General features: G+C 48.1%; 1 protein-coding gene across 1 annotated transcript in view; it reads left to right on the top strand.

Annotated features, from left to right (window-relative positions):
• The window catches only part of TECTA (tectorin alpha), a 67,767-nt gene that overhangs the window by 1,432 nt on the left and 46,569 nt on the right, over positions 1-19,766 (top strand). The window contains exons 2-7 of the mRNA XM_026505542.4: positions 1,836-1,969; positions 4,643-4,930; positions 8,762-8,899; positions 9,207-9,372; positions 13,013-13,425; positions 18,986-19,556. Coding sequence (XP_026361327.2) covers positions 1,836-1,969; positions 4,643-4,930; positions 8,762-8,899; positions 9,207-9,372; positions 13,013-13,425; positions 18,986-19,556 — 1,710 coding nt within the window. The remainder of the gene's footprint in view (positions 1-1,835; positions 1,970-4,642; positions 4,931-8,761; positions 8,900-9,206; positions 9,373-13,012; positions 13,426-18,985; positions 19,557-19,766) is intronic.

The following is a 19,766-nucleotide window of genomic DNA, read 5'->3' on the forward strand; positions in this document are numbered from 1 at the left end:
AAACGATTACAATTCAGTGCGAATTCCAGCTCTTATTCACGCTTGGGCATGACTCCTGAAATGTTCTGCATGAAGGGTAAATCCAATGACACGATTTGACTTGTTATCATTAGTTTGAGAAAGTACATCACCCTTCACATTTACTAAGTACTTAGGTATAATACTTAGGGATTATAAAGAGATTTTTTTTTTTAAATCCTACCTTCTAGGAATTTGGAATTTGTTACTTCCGTGTAAATACGAATTTTAAAGAGCCCCTTTGGCCTACTGATTGTAGCATTAAATAAAGGACGTCGACCGAGGGCTCCTCTGATTGCACTAGCTACAGCACTCCTTGTGGTTCAGATTTGGTTGGCTTCCAGGAGACTTCCAGGACTTGGGGAACAATGCTTATGCACTAATGCCTCGGCTGGTTTCCCCACTCTCCTCTGATGGTAGCCATTGGAAACAGATTAGCTGTCCGACCAGGCAGCTCTCTCTGGTTCCCTGCTCCAGAAGGAGAGAAGCTGGCACTTGTCCAGGCCCTGCTGTCCTTCTTTCTGGCCACTCTGCATTCTCCCCTCCATGAGCAGTTGTATCCTCCTCGCTAAAAACTCCCCAAGGAGCGGCATGCTCCTTGGCCAGGTGCTCGCCAGCCTCTCAGCTCCATCGGCACGGAGCAGGGACTTTCCCAAGGAGAGGCATTGACCCGAGAAGGGGGTGTTAGCGTCTGTATTACAGCGAGCAGTTACCTCAAGAACTATGGCCAGAAGCCCCTCGTGGATTTTCCACCATCCCTGAAAACTAACTAACAGTTAAAAAAAAAAAAAAAAAGAAAAGAAAGAAAAGATGATGTTCTATTTTTCTATTTTCATTCAAAAGAAAGGACGGCAGCAGAGAAGAGATACACCCCAAATGTAGACTATTTCCTAGGTGCCATTGGACCTGATCATGAGTAACATAGACCCTGGAAAAATTGCTGCATTTCTCTCACTGAACTGGGCCACCTTTGCAAGGCTTGGGGACAAGAAACTTTAGAGGAATAAGCCAGGTTGCCGGGAGGGGTGGTGGTGTGGTTTACCGGAGGGGAGCTGTGTGTGTTTGTGCAATGATTCTCACCTTTGACCATGGTGATGAGTAAGAGCCCCATGCATCCTCTCCAAAGGGTTCTCGGGGCCCAGCCTCCCTTGTTCCAGAGGCTCCCATGTCTGTCTTTTGTAAACAGGAGCTGGGCAGAGAGCCCTCTCGCAGGGCTGGGGCTCAATGGAGGTCATTCACGGGCCAGTTACTACAACCCCTCTCCTCCCACTTCTGTCCTGGATCCAACTGTTGTTTATTTCCTTCGGGGATCTGGTATCTTCCCCTACTGTGCAGCAGGAGGGAGGGGATTCCTTTCAGGAAAAGACATGATAGTGGAATTCTGGAGCCAGAAGGAGGTTCATAGCCACAGGGCCACCTTCTCTCAACTCGCCTTGTGTTCTGGGATGAAGCTGTCCTACAATGCCAGACCGAGAGGCCCCCTTCTCAGGGCTCTGAGAGCTCCAGACAGGGGTGGTTTCACAACCTTCCAGCTAGTTGTAACCATTGCTCTCTCCAGAACGTATGGAAGCATAGCAATGAAGCAGGAAGTGATTTCTCCTAAGGAGCAATGGCATCGCTCCCATTCTCCCCTTTCCAGAGGCAGAAGATAATGCATTGTGTGTGGCTTAGGTTTAGGATAAATGAAAAGGCCGTCTGAACTGCATTTTGTTTGTAAGACTTTACTGAAGGAAGCTGGCTTTAGTGGGTGGGAGGGAAGTAGCTTGCCAAGCAGACGACGGCTCTGCCATCTATCTAACCACCATCTCTCTCGACAGCTCAGCCCAGGGAGCTCATGTATCCATTCTGGCAGAATGACACCAAAACCCCTAAAGTAGATGATGGAAGCTCATCTGAGATTAAGTTGGCCACCCCCATTTTCTTCTTTGGCGTTCCTTACCGCACCGTCTATGTAAGTGGAGGAGCGACCCAGCTGTTGCTCTGTGGGTCTCCCCTTTGTTTGTCATTAAGGAAAACATTTTAAATACCTTCATCCAGGGCTCCAGGAATGGAAGATTTATTGGCAGCCAGAACGACAAGTTCTGAGATTTCATGAGCTGATAGGTTTTATGATTAAGAAAGTCAAAGGTATATTTAATGGCTAATGTTCATAGTAGAGGAGTATACAGGGCAATAAATTGCTTTTGTGGGTGATTAAACACAGAAGTGAAGCAGAGGCCCCAATGCCATGAACATTATTTCTGCTACTCGACAAGATAAAAAGATACACTGAACCACGATAGGAGCAATATCATTTTTCTTTCCCTTCTGGGGGTGTGAAAAGTTTAGGCATCTGCTGTTCTTAGGCTTCCTACCAATTGGGAACAGAGCCAGAGCATAGGAGAGGGGTAGTCAACTATTATATATAAGTTGTTTGCAGAGTAGGCCATCCTTGTTGGGTCTGAGATATGCCGTGGGGTCCCATCGTCAAACCTGCCATGAAGAAATGGTACCATTTGCTGTCAGAGCCCTCCTGGGCACCTGTGTTCTCAGGCTATTATTTTTTGGATCTTTGAGTTTGCTAGTGAGACTGTTGCACATTGAGAAGGTTCAGAGCAACTGAACCTGTCTTTATCTTGGGCCTCAAAGCCTGGGGCGAGCCCTATGTCGATTCTATCACATCCTATTCTATTCTGCGTCTTGCCTTGAAGGAAGAGCTGAAACTCCCACGCCTCTGTCTCTGGCCATCTCTACATCTGGGACCTCTATATTCCCCAAACTTTGATGTATAGCTCAGGACTGACTCCCATCGGAAAATAATTCCCTCATCCATTACCTAACCAGTGGTCCTTGAACCACATCGCCTCGGCCCTTGTTAGAAATGCTGCTTTTCAGGCCAATCCGCACCCTGCCGAATCAGAAACTGGGAAGGGAGCCTGATCATCTGGATTTTCATGAGCCTTCCAGGTGATTCTGATGCCCATCAGAGTTTGAGAACCCCTGATCTTAACTACAGAATATAATCAAAATACCTCGGAGTCAATACCAACTCCCTCTGTTGGTCTGTGTCTTACTGCCAGCTGTTACTCCCTAGCAAATGCATTGGCAGGATGCTCTAAAAGGCATCCTAAACTGCCTTTTAGGTTCCACTTACAGCAGAGCCTCCTTAGTCTATAACAGCTGATTGTAAGGTTCAGGATGTGTTGAGCGGTTTTGGAGATGAGGAAGGTGTACAGGACCTCCATTCTGGAAGCCTTAGACTCCCAGACCTCTAGAAGATATGTATTTCATTAGGCTCCTCTTTCTCCTCTCTCGTACCATGGAGTCTGAACAGTTCTTGCCCTTGCAAAAGGAGGGTCCTTAATTTGGAGCAGACTTATTTAAGGGCAAATTGTTCCCTGGGTTTCCGGTACTTTGAGTGGTGCAATCTTTTTCAAGCCTCTGGGTTGTTCACTATCTCTTGCAGACAATAGATTCTTACGGTCCTTGTAGCTGGGTCTCCAGCTTCCTTTCCAAACCCCACACCCTTGCTTCCAAAACAGGTTGATGGCCCTTTGGCCCAGGTGCTGATAACTTCCCTCCAGGATCCAGGTCACTGTTAATGTCCATTATATTACTGATTAATGGGAACATACCAAGCAATTGAAATGTATAGGAAAGTGATCTCCAGGTTTTCTGTATCCAGGAATTGCACGTATTCCCATCCCACATGTCTGCGGTTGAAGCCATACAAACCACAGGGTTAAATCAGTCTCGTGGAGCCACAGACACAGGCAGAAGCTGAATTGTGTACAGGTCCTGCATCAATGGTGTGTTCATATTGGCTGTGATTTGCAGTAGGTTTAGTTGTTTAATAAGCTTACTAAGTCTTTTGCAAATCATGAAGAAATCACCATAGGATAGTCATTTATATAGACAATGTAAAGACTTCATGTCTCCATTTTTATGCAGAGATTATACAAAGAAGACATCAGACTGCAAGAGTTTTCAGGGAATTGGCCATCTGTAGGTTGTCACCTTGTCCTTGTTCTGGGTGCAGGGTGGTTGAGAAGTCAATCAAATCAATAGAAGTCCTTTAAATGCCTCATCCAGATCAGGATATGGCTGATCCCGAGATCTGGGTTCGATAATGGAGTGTTTGATCTATCTTTTACTGATGCTCTTCTCTTGTCATATACAAGAGATATAGGAATCAAGGTCTAATATACAGTTCAACAATTTTTTAATTTAACTTTTTGCTTCCATGAGTTTTTTTGGTTTTCTATTTCACATCTGTGATGCTGGATCTTTTTTATGGTCTACATTACCTCCTGCCCGGCCCAACACACACGTGCACACACACACACGCGCACACACACACATTTGATAACCGTAAATAGAGATAGGATAGAGAACATGAAAATGAGACTGATTATTAATAAGAAATGAAGCCGACCACAAATTGAAAGTGAAAGAAAACCAATGAGTTTGTCTGGAAGTAAACGAACCTCCTAGCTGAGTGATGGAAGCGGTGTTTGGGGGGGTCTAATTCAGTAGTTTAAAAGTTGTTTTCATTCCTATGATTAGGCGAACGTCTGTCTTGGCTTGTGACTCTGAAGTTGTCACATTTTCAGATGCACTTGCCAAACCTGTCTTACTTTCGCAGGTCAATAACAACGGAGTCGTTTCCTTCAATGTGCTCGTGAGCCAGTTCACGCCTGAATCCTTTCCCCTGACGGATGGGAGGGCCTTCATTGCTCCCTTTTGGGCCGATGTTCACAATGGAATTCGAGGCGAGATTTATTACAGAGAGACCATGGACCCTGTCATCTTGAAAAGAGCCACCAAGGACATCAGGAAGTACTTCAAAGACATGGCAACCTTCTCTGCCACTTGGGTTTTCATCGTGACATGGGAGGAAGTCACGTTTTACGGAGGGAGCAGCACCACACCTGTAATAATTCACATTTTCTGTTTTCCGCTTCATATCCTGACATCTAATTCTTGTCCATCTTCACCACTGTGACGGAGTCTAATTGTTAGAGCTGAGGAATGTCAGTTTCTTGAGTGAAACTAATGAGTCTTGCCACCCTCGTTCCAGGAAACAGAGGGAGATATCATACCTAACCAGGCCCGTCAGCAGCGGTATCTCAGACATGTCATCCCGATCACTAATCATTGCGAATGTCTACAAAGAGCCTTCCACAGTTTTCTTGCAGTAGGTAGTATTCCTATTTTGTAGGAGAGTGAGTGAGGCCCTGCGACCTCATCCAGGCCACATGATCCACAGACCCATCAGGAACCCAAAGGTCCTTTTTTCCTGCCAGAGGCACAAATGCTTCTCTCCATCAGCTAATTTCCTTCCCCCTCCTCCCGCATTTATTTTTTTCTTTTTTTCACAAAGCCTGGTAGGAAGAGGAAAATAAGGGGCTGGATTTGGGTACAAATGACCTGGCTCATTTTATTATGTGATGACCTTTTTTTTTTTATTGTGACCAGGTCTGGAATTATTCATATTTGATGCTAATGGAAGTGGGCAGTTAAAGCGTTTCATGAATAAAGTTTCAACATCTGCTCTGAAATCCCAAATGAGCAGTCAAATAAAATTCAAATAAGAAAGATTATCACGGGCATTATCGTAGAGATAATCAACTTCCTACATAAAGGGACAGGACACAGTTTTCACGAAAGCCTGCGGCTCGTTCGGATGACTTTGGCAGTGGAGATTTTTGAAGCCGCAGACGCATCTCCAACTGTATAATTTCCAATAAGCAAAGACGCTAAAAAATCTGCCCTCTGCTTTCTTAGCATTATTTCCATTTCCATCTGTTTTCCAATTTCCTTGGCAATGAGTCAGTTGTTTAGAGAGGGAATAGAAACTCCTGAGATAGAGACAGAGGTGGACAAGTGCTGGGCCAGCCATCTGTGGCTGCCCCTCAGTGAGCATGGCGTGTTCTAGCACCTTCTGCCCAGAGCATGAAGGTACACTTTATCGCTAAGAGGTTCTGGAGAACAGAAAGACACAAGGTTTTTTGTTTTTTTTTTTTTTAAGATTTTATTTATTTATTCAGCAGAGATAGAGACAGCCAGCGAGAGAGGGAACACAAGCAGGGGGAGTGGGAGAAGAAGAAGCAGGCTCCTAGCGGAGGAGCCTGATGTGGGGCTCGATCCCACAACGCCAGGATCACGCCCTGAGCCGAAGGCAGACGCCCAACCGCTGTGCCACCCAGACGCCCCAGAAAGACACAAGTTTAAACAGTGGATGCATTGGCTAGAAAATAACCTTTCAAGAAGCCTACATTTCCCTCTGTCATGTTATGGATTGCTAACGACTCCTTGGGTGATGTTTTATGTCCTTTAAACCTCATACCTTACAGCGTTAAAATGCAGGATGCCAGCGATCGATAAATTTTAGTGTCAGTGGGGGGAAAAAAAGAGAAGAAATGCCCATCAAATGCTGACCACCATTTTTTCAAAAAAACTTCCATTGGCCATAAAAATGGCAAGATAATTTAGATACTTTCTGCTTTGTACTTTGGAGCAAATTTCTGGACTAGGTAAGAACTCTTTCAATGAGGATGAATGAGGTAGCATCTAAGTGCTTTGGGCTCCTTGGAGAAAAGATGGTACGTGTCTATCCATCCCTAGCTTTGAAATTGACTCCTCTCCCATCTCCCCAGGACTCCTCTCCTCTGTAGGAACACGCATCATCAGGCCAACTAAGCACTTGGGTGAGAAGTCTCTTAGAGGTGGGGGTGCCATTGAAGCCCAATAACAAGGGAGAGGGAAGGGGGCATGTTTACTTTAAGGAAGGAAGGCTAATATTTATCAAGGGCTTACTGGGAGCCCAGCACGGTGATAGGCTATTTATGTGTGTCATGCCACAAGGATGTTGTGTAGTAAACGGAACTGTCTCCACCTGAAAGGTGAGGGAATAGGCCCAAGAAGTTAAGTGACTCGCCCAATGGACAAACAAAGAGATTTGAACCTCACAGGAGGCCAAGCAAGGTTCAAACTAACGTCCTCTAACTCTAATTCCTGACCTGGCTCCTCCAGGCATCCCTGACAGTCCTCTAAAGCATAAAGGGGGCTTTTCGAGAATTGAAGACAGTTTCACAAGAACAGAGCTGGAGGAGTGTTACAGCGAATGTTGGAGAGATACATGTGTAGGGAATGTGAGAGCAAGCCAGAACGTGCGTGCGGGTGAGCCAGCCCTTGTAGTATTGTTAGGGTAGCTGGTTGGTTTTGAGGTGACTTCTGGGTTGTTCTCAAGACCTACTTGGGGCCAGAATAGATATTTTAACTTTATTGTAGGAGAAGGGATTTACCTCCTGAAGGAGAATCCTGGTCTGCAGGAGGGTTGCCCGTTAGACTTTGTGTGACCTTGACCTGATGCCTGACTCTAGAACCTGACCCTGCGGTGATCCTGGAGCAATCTTGAGCTGACGGCTCATGCATCCCTATGCCCCACTTAACTCTTTTGTTGAACTGAGCCAAAGAATGGAGGCAGATACCTGCAGGACTCTATCATAAATGCCATCAGCCGTGGCCAGCACAAAGCTTGAAGAAAGAGTTCTCGTTTATAAAAAGGGCTTTTCTTTCCTTGCACCTCGTCTCCCTCCCTGGGACCGTCTAGGATGGGAGATCTGGGGCTTCCAAGATCCTCTACCCCATTCTGATTACACAGGATAAGGATTTGGGTCTTCCTCTGTGTCTGACGGGATGTTAACCAGGATGGTATCAGGCCACGGGGAAAAGTGCAAGGCTTCAGTGGAAAAGGTCAAAGCAGCCTCTCCTTTAACTCTACTTTTATTTACATTGCCTGAAAACCTGTGTCAAGGGGTAGGGATTCACAAAGGGAAATAGTAAAGGACAGAGTTTGCTACAGCTTGTTTCTGGAAACTGTGTGAGGGTTGTTAGAATTTGTATAACGTCTCTATCCTAAGAAGGTTATAATGAAGACGGCGCATAATAACAGCACACGAAGAGATAGACTGGGGGCTCCAGCCCCAATCCCATTTTCTGTTGCTGGGTCCTTGCGAAATTTCCAGCAATTCATTTCCATTAGCCCTCAGCTTTTAAGCTCTCGGATGGAAAAGGGCTACAGAATTGCCCACCTTAGCCTTGATCTGAGGTACAGACCGGCGTGGAGAATTTTGCAGACACAAAGTGATACACAAATGCTTAATTAGAAGACCAATTTTTCCCCACAAAATGCTTTTTAAAAATCATTTTCCAACTCCCATTTTAAAAATGGGACACATCTCACCATGATTAGTGGTGTCTTCTAGGAAGCGAGGGAACACAGTGCAGACCTTGGCCTTAGTCACACTGACGAGCATTTGGTGGCTCTCCTCCCTGGCTCCCCACACCCCACCCACCCCGCTCTGGGAACAGGTGCTTGCTCAGCCCCTTCCCTGCCTGGACCACTTCCTATAGTTTATTCTCATGCTGCCATCTATAGGTGCTCACGTATTATCACAAGCTGAGCCGGGCCTCTGACTTTCCCATCTGATTCAAATCAGAGCTGTTAAGAGGGACGCTGAGTCAGCCTTTGGGTTCTTCTCAGGCAATTTCTCTTTCAGGTGCGTGCTCCCACGTGTCTTGCTTGCCCCTCCCCCCAGTGGGGGCGAGAACACATTCAGAGGGGAGGCAGAGCCTGAGGGCTGGCATTAGAGCAGCTCTGAGCTGCTTGGCGGTGGGGAGGGTGCAGGGGAGGGGGGCTGTGGAGAGGAGCTTCCAGGGAGGGGAGTCATGAGACCATCCATTCCCATCCACCCCATAGGTGAACACCTTCCAGGCTGTCCTAGTGTCTGACGGATCCTATACTTTCACGCTCTTCAATTATTATGAAATCAACTGGACCACTGGGACGGCAAGTGGCGGCGACCCCCTGACCGGCCTTGGGGGAGTGATGGCACAGGTAGGTGGCTCTCCATGTCATCTCCATCGTGTTCCCGCATCCTGCCAAGTTCTCTAGCTTTTAACTAGAGAAGTGTGTCTGATTTTGCAGGTGGAGCGAGAGGCTAATCTTGCCCATCTTTGATATCTTCATCTGGGCGTGGCATGCGCAAGGCAAGCCTTTCTCACCTGGAACGGTGTCCCCGGGGACCCCTGGAAAAGGGGTCTCCTGATTTCAGTGTGCCGGGTGCTGCAAATAAGGTGCTGGGGCCCCTTAACCAACAAGAGTGATGTTTGTGTTCAAGTCTCGTCTTCCTTTTGTTCTCTAGGCAGGATTTAATGGTGGAAACCTCACCAATTTCTTCAGCCTCCCGGGGTCAAGAACCCCCGATATTGTGAATATACAAGAGACCACGAATGTCAATGTTCCAGGCCGCTGGGCATTTAAAGTTGATGGGAAGGAAATTGACCCAGCCAATGGCTGCACTTCCAGAGGTAAAGACTTCTCCTCTTCTCCATGGCAAAGTAGGGTTTGCTTAGTGTAGACTGACAGGCAGGCTTTTAAGCCACGGGGGCGGGCTCGTTCCTGATGCCTTCCTCCTTTGACATCTCCCAGCTGGGTAATGGAGATCAAGGTAGTTTTAGCATACACATTCATCACACTGGGAGCTGAAACCCTGCATTTGCTCCACGGCTGTTTCTATAGTCCTTGCCTGGGGTGTGAACAGAGTTTCCTCTTCGAAATAACTCCAGCGTGGACGTGGCTCTTGAGGGATTGCTCAGCCAGAGGGCCAGAAGGGAACCCTCCTGTTTAACATTATTTTTGTTGTTGTTATTGTTGTTGCCATTGCCCCCACCCCTTTCCATTTTTCTTTCCCTCTTTACTCCTTCTCTGCCATCTGCACATCGTCGATCCGCAAGGGTGGGCGAGCTCAGAGCATTGCCAAGTCTCCACGAGAGTAAAGCAGCACTTCCTAGTATGATTAGAAAGCAGGGAAGAGAGTGTCATCCTCCTTCAGGGGGCATCTCCTAAACTCCTCTCTGCAGCAGCAAAACGTGCAGGAATTTGGGGACAATCAAAGCTGGCATTAGGTCCGTGGGATGAGATGGTAGTTGAGCCTCGCTGAGTTTTCTTTACATTGACATCCAAAGTTTGGGGCCTTCTCTGAACTACCGAAACCTCTTCGCATGTGCAAAACAGCCCAGGACTCTCCCAAGAACATCCTGGCTTATAGATTCCTGCTGCTTTCGTATCTAAAAGTATTCAGGAAACCGTATGGCTATTGGTATTTCTGCTTCCGGAGTGGAGGCTACAGCAACGAGAAGTAGGAAATCCTCCATCTAGCTGTCTGTCCATCCACCCGACCGTCTACTCACCTATCCATTTAGCCAGCCAGCCATTGCTTCTTTCCAGAGAATGTTTGAAAGCCCCGACAAGGTGCTGGCCACTCCACTAGGTGTTGGAGAAGGAGGAACTCTGGCTCCCACGACACGGCTGTGGTAGAGCAGACGGCCACGGGAACAATGATGACACGATATAGGACATGTTGTGATGGGCGAGAGGGGAGGGGGCTGCGGAAGCACAGAGGAAGACCCTGGAGAAAATGTGTGTAGATGTTTAAGAAAGTTTTGGGTTGGGTTGCAGATTTTAGGAGATCTCTTGTCCCCTCAGATAGAAAGCACGGTTTGGGGACCCACCTGTCTCAGCAGCTCTGGGAGGCCTCAGTTCTCTTTTGACTCGGGTTTAGTCGGTGGAATATACAGAAAAACCACGTTCCCTGGGCCTGAAATGCCCACGCTCTCTGCCCCATTCCCTGCACTGCAGTCAGGCTTATCAAACCTCCAGACTTTTGCTCTAACAAAGGGTCATCTGTACAGATGGCCCTGCCTGGGCATCCTTGTCTCTGTGGACTCTGTAAAGTCCTCCATGTTCTGAATAGCAAATAAATGTTTTGGAGCTGAGCCGATATGAAACCGGGTGGGAAAGAACCCAGCTCTAAAGCTCACCCATCTTTCAGAGACAGTGCCCTCCTGCCTAACAAAGTGTAAAGACCGCTTCCCTTAAGGTCTGCAAGAGATACCAAACCAATACCACGTTATCTCTCTCCCTTTTATGGCCTGGACTAGGGACCTACCCCACGCCTCCACCCCTGTGTCCAGGCATCACAGAGCTGACTGGCTGTGGCCGTGCAACCTAAGCGCCCGGTGACAACCTCTCGCCTGCGTCCCGGGCATGAAATGCCATGATAATGGAAGACATAGGCTTGCAGAGCTGTAGAGTTGATCAGATGCCAGCCGTGTACAAAGCCTCTGCTTTGACTTCATTCTTTCCCCCCTTGAGTAATGGGTTTGAGTTTCACATACAGAACAAATTCAATATCCTGCTACAGACTACTGTGCATTTTTATGCACCACTGGACATATATCAATCTAATGAGAATTGGGTTTGGCCTAGGGGATAGCCGGGGAAAATTTGCATCGAGCTGGTTTATTATATCATCGTTTTGCAAACAAAATTATCTCAGAGAGCCTACCTTTTGGTCCGAACCTCCTCTCTTCAAAGGCATTTTCCTCTCATTTATTGGAAGCCTGAGAGAGCAGAGACTGGAAATCATATGTAGCGGAGGCTGTTAAAATGTATGCAGCCTGGACCAGTGCCAGAGAGCACTGAGGTTCGGGGCCCGTCATCGGGACCGATGCATCTGACCTGCTGAGAATGTGAATAAATCTATTATCCCATATTTGGGCTCTATTCTCAACAGGTATGAAACATAATTGCCTGTGGAGACATCCTCGTTCCTGCTGCACACAGAAAGGACTGCTCCCGAGGCAGCCTTGCCTTCTGCTTGGGTTAATCTCGCGGCCCGTGCTCTTCACTAAGTATCCAGTTTTATAAAAGAACGTGAGAGATCTTTCCAAACTACAGTTTCAAGCTATGGTGCACTCCCGGCATATGACCTTATTAACGTTTCTTAATGTTGCGTCTTTGAAACGTCCCTTTGCAGGCATTCTCAATTTACAAACGCTTCTCCCTCTCTCATCATGTGCCGACCTGTGAGAGCCTTGCTGTTCCCCATGGGAGAGGGACGAGAAAATAGCACTGCCCACATTTTACAGGTTGGAAACCTGAGGCAGAGGGAAGTAAAAGCCAGTAGTCTTGGAAGCTGATTGCAGAGTTGTGACCACTTTCCAGGTCTCTTGGCTCTGACACCCAACCAAGGACAAGATCGCAAGCCCCGGCCCAGAGACACTTCTATTTCCATCGAGGGTTGAGATTAACTGGCAAAGTTGGAAGTTTTTGGTAGGGGAGATCATTTATTTCGGGAAATGATTTTAAAGACTGATTGTCTTCCAAATAAAGAGTAGCAAATAATTTTAAATCAGCACACCCCCCCCCCCAACTCCATTCTCCTCCTGACCTGGATCCTGTTGAGCAGTTCTGCCCTGTGGATAAAGACAGAGAAGTATTAGATTTGGACAGGGCCTGGGGTGAGAGAGAAGATAGCTTATATAATGTAGGTTCTGCCTAAGAAGTGTCTGCAGGAATTTACGAGCCCTGGAAGTCAGAGTTCAGCCTTTTCCAGAATCCTCCCAGGGAGCCTGGGATTTAAACTTGTATGCCTGACTCCTGATTCATGCTTATTGATCTCTTCTGGTACATGCAGGGCCCCCAACAAATGTTTGCTGAGTGAATGGGTGAGTGAAGGAGACAGCAAATTAGCACATGAAGCAATTGTGTTGCTAAGTTAGCAGGGGAAGCTGGGCCTGTTTCTGGAATTCCCTTCCTCTTATTCCTGAAGGGGAAGGATATGACTCCTGTGGGTCACAGTCTTTGCCATGGACTAAGACGACGTGTCCTTCCTTGAATGAGGACGTGCTCATCAGCCGTGGAGACGATGATGCCACGAGGTAGACTGGAGGCCCGCAAGCCTTGGCCTGGAACCTGGCTTCACCCCTGAGTGGCTGAGCGCTCTGAAGCCTCAGTTTCCTCTTTTGTCAAGCAAGGTCGATAACACCTGCCAAATGGGGTTCTTGTGTGGATCACGTGGTATGATGGAGGGAAAGCATCAGCCCCATGTGTGGCACGGAGGGTAAGTGCTCAATAAACGTTGGCTCTAATGTCATTCTTCCCCAGGACAGTTCCTTCGGCGAGGGGAGGTATTCTGGGATGACCTGAACTGTACCATCAAGTGTCGCTGCCTGGATTTCAACAATGAGATCTACTGTCAGGAGGCCTCCTGCAGCCCCTACGAAGTGTGCGAACCCAAAGGCAAGTTCTTCTACTGCAGCCCCGTGGAGACCAGCACATGCGTGGTGTTCGGGGAGCCTCACTACCACACTTTCGATGGCTTCCTCTTCCACTTCCAAGGCTCCTGCGCCTACTTGTTGGCCCGACAGTGTTTGCAGACTTCCAGCCTCCCCTTCTTTAGCGTGGAGGCCAAGAACGAGCACCGTGGGGGCTCAGCTGTGTCCTGGGTGAAGGAGCTCTCGGTGGAGGTCAATGGCTACAAGATTCTCATCCCCAAAGGAAGCTACGGAAAAGTCAAGGTGAGACCCTCTCCATCCCTCCTGGGAAGATGGAGAAGCTGGAGATTCTTCAGCCTGGGGAAGACTTCCTCAGATCTGCTCGTTTTGCTGTGTGATGTTCGTACCAAAGAGGTGCACGGCTCTTCCTTCCTTGCAAATATCTTGTAAAACCTTTTTACAAGGTTCAATTTCATTTGTACAAGAGCCAGCCTAAGCTCTGTCCTTGATATGCCTATCTGCTCTATAACTTAAAGTCCATTTGCATTCCTAGTTACCTCATAAACATGGGTATACACACACACACACACACACACACACACACACACACACACACACGTCCAAGCTCAGTAGTAACTGGGAAGAGAGGTACGCTCAGGTTCTTACTAACCTGGCTTGCAATAGTGGTAGCCACGGGGTCATGCCCAGGAGATGGTGCAAACACAGAATACACACTCATAACTCAGGACAGCCTGTCATTAACAATCCTCAGCCACCCTCCATCCTGTTTGCCTAAGAGCTGCTGCTTCCTTGTCAGAGTGACTCCGAACTGATCGGTGTTTCCAGAGGCACGTGCAGGCACCTCAAAAGGGCTCACCGAGGTGGGAGCAGAGGCGGTTCTTTGAGAGCTTTGTCCAAACACCCTCTCACAGGATCCCCACTCCTGCCTGGAATAAGAGCGAAGAAGGTGGGTCTCTGCTGGCCTGTTTAGCATATGCAAATGATTCCCATCGCTGCCCACCTGGATTTCAAGCAGGGGTATCCATAAGGGAGGGAAAGCAAAGAGCCACTAGCAATTACTCAATTTGTGGAGGCCCCAATTTTCATAATGTTCACACCAGCCTTGTTGCCACCATGTATTTATTCAAGCACTAACAACCGAGACCACAAGGGGTTGATTGCTTCAACCCCGTGCAATCCTCAATCCCCATGCACAGAGGTCATTACGGAGATTACAAACCAGAACTGAAGCCAATGCAGAGATTTCTTTCTTTTTTTTTAAATATGTGTTGTAGTTTTAACTGACACAGCATGTCCAACAAAAGGCAGGGCCAAGGAACTAATTCTACTTTTCCCAGCTCTGCCAGTCGTAGGTCTGTACTGTTTATCATGGTCATAATTAGAAAAGTGAGCTTTTACTGTGGCTGCAGTGCCAATTTGCCTGTTATTTAGTCAGTCTCTCTAGGGACGGCTCTGCATATCAAATCGAGGTAAGAGTGTGGGTGCAGAAGTTTGGAGTGTCTCCCTTCTAAATGTCTATCGTGCTGTTGAGCAAGATACTTACCCTTGTAGATAGATGCTACTATTTCAAGCTAGAAAAACATTCTCTGGCGTTCCCCTGCTCGCCTGAATTCTGGGGATGATGTGTACCATATCCGTAGGTGAAGAAGAAAGCTTTATGCTTTATTTCTATTTTCCGTTTTGATTAAAGTGCTTTTTCACTCACAGTCAGAGTCTTTTTCAGAAGGAAAGGGGTACTGTCATCTTTTTCAGGCCCAGCAGCTCTGCTAATTTTGTGTGGCTCTTTTCCGTCATCCAAGCGTAGGGCACGGATTCCTCAATTTTCTGTAGCGACAGGGAGATGTGGATGTGAATGTAAATGTTTCAGGAAGAAAAGGTTATGTGACTCCAACTGCGAGCTAACAATGGCTTCCTTTTCCTTTTGCCAAATGGCTTCCAAGTGTCTCTGAATACACCTGCTCTGCTGGGAGGTTGGCCCTGTGGCCGGTGGAGCCCCCACCCAGGGTGAAGCGGGGACAGGCAAGGAGAGGGATGGCAAGCAAGAAGGAAATGTCTGTGGGGCAGCTGACTTCTCCAGACATGCTTGGCCTGGCCGGAAATGGCCAGCAAGATCTGTTCTTGCAAAGTACAGATCACCTTTCTTCATATGCTGGGGACTGGTTCTGTATATGGATTTTCCCCCTTTGGATTGTTCTCAAATAACAAAACAAGCAATTTAGGATTGTCTATGCTAATGGGGGCTCAAGACAGCCAGCTAAAATCCGTATATAATAAATGTCTCCTCTTAGCTAATACTTCCCGGTTTTCCTATTTCTCCCCCAAATAAACCCACATAGTTTAGGGTGCTGCAGTGAAAAGACCGTCGAGGCCAAATAGCAGGGAGTGATGAAGAACTCTGACCCTGGGGTCAGATCTGCTCAGTCCCTGTGCCACCACTGCTGGCTGAGTGTACTTTAAGCTTCATCTTCTCCATCTGTAAAATGGGTTAATAGTGTCTAGGAGGCAGGGCTCTCGGGCTATATTCGGACTTAGCTACCTCCACCCAGCACTGGGACAGAGGCAGCAGAGAGCAGTGGCATGGGAGCCCAGCTGGTAAAAGTCAGGCCCTGTCACCTACAGTCATGCAAACCCCGAATCTCAAGTTCTTCATCTGCAAAAGGGGAAGATGGTAAGGTCCTTCTAAGTTTGTCGTGAGGATGAAATGGAATAGCCACATGTGCGATATCCAGTACAAAGCCTGGCACACAGTAGGCACTTTATACATGGTGCTTCCCACATTGCCATCACCACCAAAATCCCTTTTAATTCTAAGACCTTACGCTTCTACAATTCTACTTCTCTCTCCAAACCTCTCCCTTACCCACATCCTGTCAAAGAGGAAATGACTTGAATACAGGGAGAAGAAAGGAGGCAAATAGGTGGGGTTCATGTCCTGCTGGCTAGTCGAGAGTTGAGACCTGAGACTGGAGGAATGAAATAAGAAATCAACCAGGAGCTCCTTGTCTGAGCACTGTCGGGGACAAACATGGTGACTCTCTAATTCGTGGTTTAAACTGAGACATGTTTCATGTGGGAGTGAATGGGAGTGCAATGAACACTTACACCGGGAAGGAAGGTATAAACTGGGCCAGTGTGGTGCCTATGGTCAGCCTAGGGCTTAAATCAGTCTAGCTGGGACAAGATCCGATGCAGAGAAACCCAGGGTGGGGGAGGGGGGGCTGCTGCAATATCCAGAGACAGCTGGAGATGGTCCACCCCATGGCTCCTGCTTCGAGACATAGAAGACTGCCCTTTGTTCGCAGGAGATTGAGTGAGAGTGGAGGAGGGCGCTCGGCAATGGGCATGTTTGGCACTTAAAATTATACCAACCTTGGGGAAGATTTCATTTCCATCTCAGCATGGACAGTACATGAAAGTCGTATCCTGTGCTCTTGCTAGCTGACCTTCCTTATTGTATGGATTTTCTCGCCCGTGTTGGCTAACCTGCTACCTAGGAGATAAGGATGGATCAATCAATTCCTAGGTCTTTCTTTCTACTTGTAGCTCTCTGTAGGATGGCTTATTTCCCAAGCCTACCTTTTTGTCCCCTCCCCCATTTAGTCCTGCTAACCTCTAGAGACCGGCAATTGCACATGGGATCTACCATGATAAATTTTGGAGTGATGCTTGGACAGGCTACTGCCTCACTTCCTAGAAAACTCAGGAAGTAGCACAAAGATGGCCGTGAAGACCCTTGTCCTTCCTGTGTGCCCGAAATCAGTATGGGTCCAGTGCATTGACTATGCACTGACAGGCTGCCACACAGGGGACTGAGCTAGGCTAACCATTCTATCCCAGACCACAGATGTGATGTCTACAGGTGCTAGGCATGTTAAGTGTAAAAAAAGAAGAAAGTGAGCTCTCTCTGTTGGAGGCTTCTCAAGCCACCTACTCACATGAGCCACGCATATGGGACTCCCTCTTGACTGCTCCCCACTTCTCGCTCCCCACTGCAAAAATCCACCAGGTCCTTCTGAGTGGACTCCATGAGCTCATCCCACCCTCGCATGTCTGTACATAGCTTAGGCCCCCATGCTCCATTCCCTCGGACTTTGGCATCCATTCCCTGTCTGCTTTCTCTGCTTCTAATCTTGACATGCTGGCCAGCGTGGTTTTTCTGACATGCAAATCTGACTCGAGCAGTCCCGTACTTAAAACCTTTCAGGGTCTGTCTGCAGAATAGAAATCCAAGTTGTTATATTTGTTTTTGTGGAGTTTGTTTTGTTTTAAAACATGGCTTAAAGGGCCCTCTGAGATCTATTCCCAACACGGAGGCCAGAGGAATTCTTTTAAAACGGAAATCAGATCATGTCAGTCTTCTGCTCTGCCCTCTTGGCTCCCCATCTTGCTCAGAGTCAAGGCCAAAGACTTTACAATGGCCGACAAAGGGCTCCCTGTTCTGGCTGCTCATATCTCTCTGGCGTCATCTACCACCGCCCTCTCCTTGTTGTGCCTGCTCTGCCATGCCAGCCCCTTGAGGTCCCGGGAGCACCCAAGCACACTCCACCTTAGGGCCTGGCTGTCATGTCTGTGGGATCCACTCTCACCCCAGATAACAGTGTGGCTTGCTTCCTCATCTCACACATCCCCTTCCCTGACCGTCCTAGTTCAAGTTAAAAACCCTCTTCCCTAGCACTTTGCTTGCGTCTATTTTATTTATTTTGTTTGTTTGTTGTAGGTCTCCTCAACTAAAATATAAGTTCCGTGGGGCAGAGATTTGTGTCTTTTTCACTCATTGCTAATCCCCAACTCTCAGAACAGTGCTTGACACACAGAAAGGCCTAAATCACCCTTCGTTGAATGAAAGACCACGGACCTTGCCCATGTCTCCAGCTCATCTCCGGCCACCCCTTCCCCTCTGCAGTCCAGTAACACCCTGATGAATGTCCCCACGCTCACACAGCTGCTTCTAAACCCCTGCCTTTATTCTCTTGTCCTGGAATTCCCTGCCCACTCTTCCTTTGGCCATTTCTGTTCATTTTAAGACCCAGGGCAGGCTTAACGGCCTCCAAAAAAGGCTTGTATGAGTCCCCGAGGCTAGATATAGGGTTAGTTTACTATTCTCCCATTGCATGATCCATTAATACATATTTAAAACAGTATATTATAAATATCTATTTTATCTCTCTTCCTTGGTAGACTGAGACCTCCATGAGGGCCAGGGACAATTATTTCCTTTGTTCTTTATTTCTCAGCGCCTCACATAGTGCTTGGTACCCAGTAGGCGTTTAGATTTGTTGGTCGTTGCTGAACGATGACATGACATAGCCCTGGCATCAGGAGGTAACAGAGTGAAACACTCAGAGAAAAATACCAGGGCAGCTTCCAAGCTAAAATGTGGGGACCAGTTTATGGTACACATTTCAGCAGGGAGGAGGGGTCAGGGACTGTTATAGGCAGTGACTAGGTCATGGAAAATATGTGACTTCAGTCGAGACTTAAAGGAATGAATTTAGAGGGGTGAGAAGGAATGATAGGCTTACTAGTCTTCCGTGAAGCTAGCTCTAGAGCCAGCCAGGAAGGGTTGACAACCACCTGGTCCCCAGAGGAGTCTCAAGCGGTGGTGGCCATGCATGTCTATCATGGCTCAAATGCACTGTGCTCGGCTGGCCCACGCTACCCTTCTTTTGAGGGCTCCCCCAGGCCTCAGCCTTCATGGAAAGCAAGCTTACTGGAGCCTGGGCAGTTTGGGGGGCCATTGTCTCTGGAGCACTGAGTTGCTTTGCCTCCCTTTCCCGACCTCAGCCGGACCCATTGCTCTGGCACCTGCTTACCTGCCTTTTACTATTACTGTTGTTGGCAGGTTAATGACCTAGTGACTTCCTTGCCGGTCACCTTAGACTTGGGGGCGGTGAAAGTCTACCAGAGTGGCATGTCTACTGCCGTGGAAACGGATTTTGGGCTCTTAGTGACCTTTGACGGCCAGCACTACGCCTCCATTTCCATCCCAGGCTCCTATATAAACTCCACGTGCGGGCTCTGTGGGAACTACAACAAAAACCCCCTGGACGACTTCCTGCGCCCGGATGGCAGGCCGGCCATGTCTGTCCTGGATCTTGGAGAGAGCTGGCGGGTCTACCACGCCGACTGGAAATGCGACTCGGGCTGCGTGGACAACTGCACCGTGTGTGACGCGGCCACCGAAGCACTCTTCTTTGGCCCGGACTACTGTGGCTTCCTCAACAAGACGGACGGCCCCCTGTGGGAGTGTGGCACTGTCGTGGACCCCACGGCCTTTGTGCACAGCTGCGTGTACGACCTGTGCAGCGTGAGGGACAATGGGACACTCCTCTGTCAAGCCATCCAAGCCTACGCACTCGTGTGCCAAGCCCTTGGCATTCCGATCGGAGACTGGCGAGTCCAGACGGGGTGTGGTAAGCCGGCATCCTGTCCAAATGGAAGGCCACGCTCACGCAGAGGGCCGGGGAGAGGGCTTCTGGGCTCCATCAAAAAAATCTCCTTGTTAAGACCAATTGCCCAAGAGTGAGGGGGAGGTGAAAATAGCCAGACATTAGGAAGAATGAATGGTCAAAGGATCTTTACTCTCCCTCCCCCCAACACCCAATACCATAGCCAGAAAATGA

This window comes from Ursus arctos, unplaced genomic scaffold (genome assembly GCF_023065955.2).
Source record: "Ursus arctos isolate Adak ecotype North America unplaced genomic scaffold, UrsArc2.0 scaffold_22, whole genome shotgun sequence".
Taxonomy (NCBI): Eukaryota; Metazoa; Chordata; class Mammalia; order Carnivora; family Ursidae; genus Ursus; species Ursus arctos.